The 7,234-nt window shown below is 37.6% G+C and overlaps 1 protein-coding gene across 2 annotated transcripts; it reads left to right on the forward strand.

Annotated features, from left to right (window-relative positions):
* The first annotated feature begins 819 nt into the window (after positions 1–819).
* Positions 820–6,971, forward strand: LOC137712982 (pentatricopeptide repeat-containing protein At1g62914, mitochondrial-like). 2 transcript variants are annotated; one of them, XM_068452203.1, is made up of 5 exons: positions 820–954; positions 1,194–3,338; positions 3,464–4,388; positions 4,654–4,757; positions 6,515–6,971. In XM_068452203.1, the coding sequence occupies exon 2, from the start codon at positions 1,286–1,288 to the stop codon at positions 3,299–3,301; it is 2,016 nt and encodes a 671-aa protein (XP_068308304.1). In that variant the 5' UTR covers positions 820–954; positions 1,194–1,285; the 3' UTR covers positions 3,302–3,338; positions 3,464–4,388; positions 4,654–4,757; positions 6,515–6,971. The 2 variants fall into 2 exon arrangements, with proteins under 2 accessions (XP_068308304.1, XP_068308303.1); XM_068452202.1 differs by having other exon boundaries at positions 822–3,338.
* Positions 6,972–7,234: the final 263 nt, after the last annotated feature.

The following is a 7,234-nucleotide window of genomic DNA, read 5'->3' on the forward strand; positions in this document are numbered from 1 at the left end:
TCCACTCGTCATTGTGCTAAGCCTCGTGGATCGTCGTGGTCCAAATTCTTGAACGTTGGAAGTTCAAGGTTTGTTGTCATCGATTGGGTTCGGGGGAGACGACGATGCTGCCTTTCTTGGCAGTTGGGGCCATAACAAAACGATTATGTGGTTTTTGATGAATCTAGATCTTTTTTGTGAGGATCTCGGAGATTCGTGAATTATGTCCATTCATCGTATATCGTGCGATCAGTTTTCCTCAAATATTGTTTGTGTTCATTTTTAAATAATAAAATTTAAAATAACTTCTGATTACACAATCTATAATGAATGAACTAAACGTGAAACCCTAGGATCCGAAGAGAATCCTTATTCGTTTTTTATTTCAAGTAATCACTCATCACGATACGTGGATCAATAATATTATTACACTTCATTTAAAAGCTCTCTCCCAAAGCACTTGCTATCTCTGTAACCAAACACTACCAGACCTCACTCAATTCCTCTCTTCTCACTCTGTCTTCGTCGACCCTGGCATCAACCTAAACCGGAACCCGAACCCGAACCCGAACCCAAACCCGCCCAACTTCTCTGGCGAGTCCACCCACAATCCCTCTGTTAAAGAGTCAAGAGTGACAAATGCCATTATTTTTTGGGGTCTTTTGATATGAGTCCAAAGAAACTAAAAATTGGACCTATTTCAAAAATTAAAAGTGACTAAAAATTGAATCTATTTCAAAAAGTGGCTTACAAAATTAGACCTATTTCAAATTTCTTCTTATTTTTTATTTTTTTGGGCCACTTGTCGGGGCCAATTCAAAAGGTTTTCGGTTGGTGTTTAAAATTTTACCCAGCAAAACCCCCAATTCATTCGACTTCTCTCTCTCGTCTCCTCTCCTGCGTCGCCGGCCGGTTGCTCGCGACTTTACTGCCCGACTTCTCGGTTGGAGGGTTCGTCCTGTATCTCTCTCTGAGGTATCTGATCTCAATTCTTCAAGTTTGCTTCCAATTTTTGCTCTGTTTTTCTTTCGTGATTCTTCTATGTGCTAGATAATGGCTGATCAAATTGGTGTCGAAAACTTGCTTTTTTGGGGAAAGATTGAAACTTTAGGGTACAAATTCAGTTAACTTATTTTACCAAAAACCAGCCTTTTTGGGAAATATTGATATTTTAGGCTACGAATTCAGTTCTTTGATTTGGGTTTTGCGTTCAGGCATGCCTTTGGCCAACCCGGAGAGTTGGGATAAGGCAATGTGTTATCTTTTACTTGAAGAACGTTGACAAGGTTGTAATGGGTATCCGCCCATGTTCAAATCATGTTTCGTTGATTCGGGTTTTCTCCGAAACTCTCTGTTTCTTGTGGAGAAGGGGTATTTTAGAGCATATTACGCCACTGCATCTGCGCTGTTGACGACAGATGCCCATGTGTGTGAGGAAAACCCATTGCCGGTTGATGCCTATGTGATTCAGGAGATTAAAGCTGTGAGAGAAAGGTCCAGCATTTGGGAAAAGCGGAAACTTTATCCAGTTGTTACCAGAGTGTTTAAATCTTTGGATTGGGAGGTTGCATGGGACCTGAGGTTCTCCAGGTCTGTGAAGCAGTATGGCTTTTCCAATTCTTTAAGTGCATTTAGTGTTATTGTTCATGTCTTTGCATTGGCGGGGATGAAAATGGAAGTGCAGTCTTTGCTCAGTGATATTGTTTGCTATTATCGAGATGCTAAGTATGATGCATTTGGGTTGTTCCCATATTTATTTGATTCACCTCACAATGGGGTGAGAACTCTTGTATTTGATGCCCTCATTATGACTTTTGCTGCCAACTCGATGCTTGAGAATGCTGTCGATGTTTTTGTGCAGACCAAAAACATGCAGCTTGAACCACACATTGGGTCTTGTAATTTTTTGCTCAAGTGTTTGGCTGAAGCAAACAAATTGGAATCTGTTAGAAGTTTATTCAAATGTTTAAGAAAGTATGGTCCTTCACCTAATGTTTACAGTTACACTATTATGATGAACTTTTACTGCCAAGGACATGAAGGGAAGGGTGTAGATATAGATGAAGCGACTGACATTCTTCAGGAAATGGAGAAGAGTGGGAAACAACCAACTGTTGTGATATACACCAAATATATTCATGCACTTTGTAACGTTGGATGGGTTGAGTTTGCTTTGGACTTTATTCGGAACTTGAGATGCAGAAATCAACCTCTTAATAGTTACTGTTATAACGCCATAGTTTTTGGTTTTTGCCAAAATGGCAAAACATATGAAGCTTTGAAGGTTTTGGAAGAAATGAAGACGTATGGGACACTACCAGATGTTTATTGCTATACCATTTTGATAGATGGACTTTGCAAGGAAGGAGATATTGAGATTGCTCTCACTTTGTTCGAAGAAATGGAGCATTATAAAATTAAACCGTCTTTAGTTAGCTATAGCTCACTGATATGTGGTCTTTGTAAGATTGGGTTGGTGGATGACTCACTGGATATTTTTCGTGATCTTGTGGCTGATGGGATGCGCCCTGATGCCATCACTTGCACTCTCATTGTTGAAGGGTACTGTAGGGAAGGACGCTTGAAGGAAGCCTTGAAATTTATGTATGAGATGCACAACCAAGGCATAAACCTTAACTCATATACTTATAATGCAGTCATCAAGAGTTTGTGCAAGGAAAGGCAACCCGAAAAAGCATGGGAATTTTTCCCTCAAATGCTCAAGAGGAATATACATCCAGAAGTTGCAAATTATAATACTCTTATGAATGGTTTTGCAAAGAAGTTAAGTACAAAGAAGGCTTTGATTGTGTATAAAGGAATGCTTAAAGTTGGTGTCATGCCCAATGCAGTAACATACACGATCCTTATTAACACATTCTGCAATGGAGGCAAAATGTGTGAAGCTTATAACTTGTTCAAGGAAATGAGTGAAAGGGGTTTGGGTGTGGATGTCATTTCTTACACATCTCTAATTGCTGGGTTTTATAGAATTGGAGACATGAAGAAGGCATGGGTGTTGTTCAATGAAATGTTGAGGAATAACCATTTGCCCAATGCAATTACTTATACCTGTTTAATAGATGGGTTTTGCAAGTCCTTCCGCATGGATTGTGCCAGCTTCTTGTTTGACGAAATGAAGAGAAAAAATGTTATTCCCGATGCTGTGACTTACACTGTGCTCATGATTGGGTATTTTAGACTTGGGAATATTGATAGAGCAATTCAGTTATTTGGTGAAATGAAGGAGAGGGGTATTTCCCCAGATGTTATTGCCCAGGAAACTATGGGGCTTTATACGGGCACGCTTACAAAGGGTTAGGATGCTGAATGAATGATGTTTCAAGGACCACCACATGGTACTGATTAGATTTCTTTCTCTTTCTACAATTTGGAGTCTCCTTGTATCTTGCCATTCTTGTACTTCTGAAATTTTAGCCGATTACATATTTAATCTTATTGGCCTATAACTTTTCTTTTATAGATGCATATTAGCAACTGTATCTGAACCAGGGAAAGGAATCATATGCGCAAAGAATCTTAAAGGCAAGTTATTTCTTTCAATTTTGTTTTATTTCTGGACCATTTTTTCTTTAAATTTGCATGCATGTAACTGTTATGTGCATTATTTGTATTTTGACTAAAGTTAGTATATGATAATTTTTTAGACTTCTTATAAGTGTTATAAATTGAGTTCTGGGCCAGATCTTGTTAAACATGTAATGATTGGTCATACTTAAATATCAGATGACGTATTCAAAAACATATTGGGTACAGGTTGATTCTTTGCAGATGAATGTATTCAATAACCGATTGAAGGACTTGTAAACTTGACCTTATTCATAAGCAATTACTTCTTGTTTCTTAGTTTAGGTTGCAGGTATGAATATTGTGGAGCTTCGTTTATTTGTTTTTGCTGAATTTATCTTAACTGTAATGTTTACGGATGTGCTTGTTTCCTGGCTCAAATGTCTGATTCTTTTGTTCTTAAGCAGCTACAGGGGCGTTTAGAAAATTCAGTTGTATGTCTTTGTTTATTTGAACAAACGATACTAACTCATAATTCCAGTTGATATGGAAAGAACAAGTTATCAGTTCAATAATCTATTTAGATTCTACTTTTAAGTATTTCCATGAGAATAGTCCCTGTAATCTTTTTATATGTAATTTGATGCATGAGCATGGACTAATTGTGGAGGGGAAGGTTTGATTAAACCTTAGTGCGACTGGATCATATGTTTGTTATCTGCAGGCAGGGCAAACCATACAAGTCGGTGATTTAATGAGAAGCTTCCGTCAAAACAGTTTATTTCCACAATTTGGGATTCACTAAATAATGCCGTTTACATATGGGGAAGATAGAAAATGCTGTTGAGACTTGAACGAAACATGGTGGTGTTAGGTTGCAGGTAATTCTTTATCCCAGTTGGATAAATTCTACCATTGTTATGCATTTTATAGCATAGCTAACTGAATACAATATGATTTTGTACTCAAAACTCTTAAGGATATCATAATCTTGATATCCGAAGTTAATATAAAGCGATTCTAAGTTCTAAGTGCAGTATTATTACATTATACATACATATATATTTATATATATATGTATGTATGTATGTATGTATGTATTATATATCACCAATATTGAGTGGGATTCCTTAAATGTTTCACCAGATTCTTTGGATGTGATGACTGGCAGCTTTAATCATATTTTTGAAGAATAGACTGGTGCTCTAAATCCTCTGAAGATTCCAGCTTTACCCTGTAGTCATCAATGGGTAAACCTCTTCTTGTGCATGTAATGTTGACCATTAATCTGATCTGTCATAAGTTTTCTTCTGCCTTCATATCTTAAGAGGAAGTGGGCTCCACAAACATACTGACCAGACAAAAGTACAATATGAAGTTGTATAACAAAGGGGGAAGATATGAAGAAGAGAAGATAAAAGAGATATGAATTAAACTCAACCGGTCTGATTACATCATAATGCAGGTTCCTATTTGTAGAATCCGCAAAAAAATAGACATTAATTGTGAAGTAATCCAAAGGTAAAGACTAACAGAAAAGACGTATCAAAACAAGCATAACCATGAGATAACACATAAACATGTAAGTGGATGAGATTTTTGGCAACACATTCATTCTTTGTTCTTTGAAAGTTTGTAGATTTCTGTTCTTCCATGAGAATAAAATGATTCCCAATTAGGTTGGTTTTGTTGAGTTCTGCCAAACCAGGCTGCACACGAATAGTGTGTGCAGTTTTGTCAACTCCAAACTCTTCTACAATTGTAGAGGAGTGTCATCTTTAGGCTATCCAAGTTAGTAGACCTCGAAATGGCCTGACATTGTTTTGGATCCCTCCAGAAGTGGTAATACTGACCGTCTGGAGATGATGCTTGCCCGTTCGAAGAAGTTTATTCTAGTGTCCCTTTTTTCCCCAGCATTTTGTGATTGCAGCATGTATGTTCCTATTACATTGCTTTCTTGTCTCCCCAAGAAAGCAGCATCAGAAAATCAAATAATAGATCATTTTTAAGAGGATCTGTACATAGTGAACACTTTAGTCACTTTAATTGATAAATGACTGCGGCTTCTTAGGTTTTTATTTTTGTTACTTCAAATGAATGCATCAGTAATTGCCTAAAAATGTCATTATTGCTAGAAGCATTCGTTGGGCTTTCTTAGGATTTGAAGGTGTTGACCTCTTCATTCACTTAGGTTGATAATGTCATTTGGAGTTTTTAGTTATGCTATTTTATATACATGCATCATTGTTTGCTTAAACGTTTCGGTTTTTGCCACTTTGCTTGCACTCATATTGCTTTTGAGGTCCTTAGTTGTCGGTGTAAGAGACAGAGTCATAGAGTTATTATTTTAACCAATTCTTCTTTTATGAACTTTTCCCTAAAGAAATATGGCAAAAAATTTGTTGTTTAATGTTTTTTTCAATGTTTAAATACATTTTGGTAATTTCATCTATAGTAGAGGAGTAACAGTCGGGGTTCGTGGTGAATCATAGCCATTGATTTATCCACAACTTGTTAATCTTCCATGACACACCCCTACCTTGTGTCTAGGACTATAAATGAAGCCAAGTGCTCAAACATAAAGAAGAAATGATGGTTGGAGTTGTCTGTCTGACTGTCTTGGATTAGCATTGTAGCATACTTTACAGCATAAGAAAGTTGAGCTACCTCTTTGCTGTTTGTCTGCTTTGAAATCGTTTATCTTAGAACACAAGTATCATTGTTATGATTTACCATGGAAAATGCTTCTTGAAAGTTTTTTTGCATGCGTGCATTTGCGACTTGCTTTGCACACTAAACCATTAAAGTAAGCTATTTTAATATTTGATACTTTTATAAGATCGTCTGGAAGGAACTTCACAATTTACACATATCATGGGAAGGTTAAATGGATGGTAACGTTCTCAGAAGCCTGCCAATTTAATTGAGTGGGAAGTGATTCTAATTTTCTACACATCCCTTTCTCCTCTACACTTTTGCTGACTGGACTCGCTCTACACTTTTGCAGCCTTCCGATTGGCGTCGACCTGTGCTTTTGAGATGAGAAAAAAGGGAAGAGAGGGATGTAAATAGCATCAGTATTGCAGTAGTGGGTTTCAGGTGGTTTTCGTCAGGTCTCAAAAGGGGAAGCAACCTTAGCATTGTGGACATAGGATGGCACTGCATTTACTTTTGGAGAACCATCCTGGGTTTTGGATACCGGAAGCAGACGCAGTTGGCGACCAGAGTAACTTGAAGCTCAAGGAAAAAGCTTCAAATGGAGAGTGCAGATTCCTTTCTGAGGCTACCATTCGAAGAAAAGAGAAGCCTGATTGGTCTTCCTCATTTTTAACTGGTAACATGATTCATCTCATAGCTTTGACAGTGTTGAAACTAGCAGGTCGTCTAGTTTTCAGTTGATTTCAAAGACTGATAATGTGTTGACTTGGCTCTGAATGGGCGTTTAGGAGGAGGTTTTCATGATAGCCTGTTCCGAGGTGATTGTTTCCGATTTATGTGGGCTGCAACTTTGAGCACACTAAAACAGTGATGCAGTGCCCCATCTTAACATGTCACTAGCCTTCGTGCATGCGGGTGAAGCGCGTGCACAAGGCATTTTTTGAATCACGGCGTGCTACGCGCGACTTATACGTTTTAAATGTATTTATATGCGTAAATTGACAAGGAAATTCGAAATATTTGAAGTAATCATGCTAAAAAAAAAAAAAAAAAACCCTCGCAAGCCAAA

This window comes from Pyrus communis, chromosome 13 (assembly GCF_963583255.1).
Source record: "Pyrus communis chromosome 13, drPyrComm1.1, whole genome shotgun sequence".
NCBI classification, from domain to species: Eukaryota; Viridiplantae; Streptophyta; class Magnoliopsida; order Rosales; family Rosaceae; genus Pyrus; species Pyrus communis.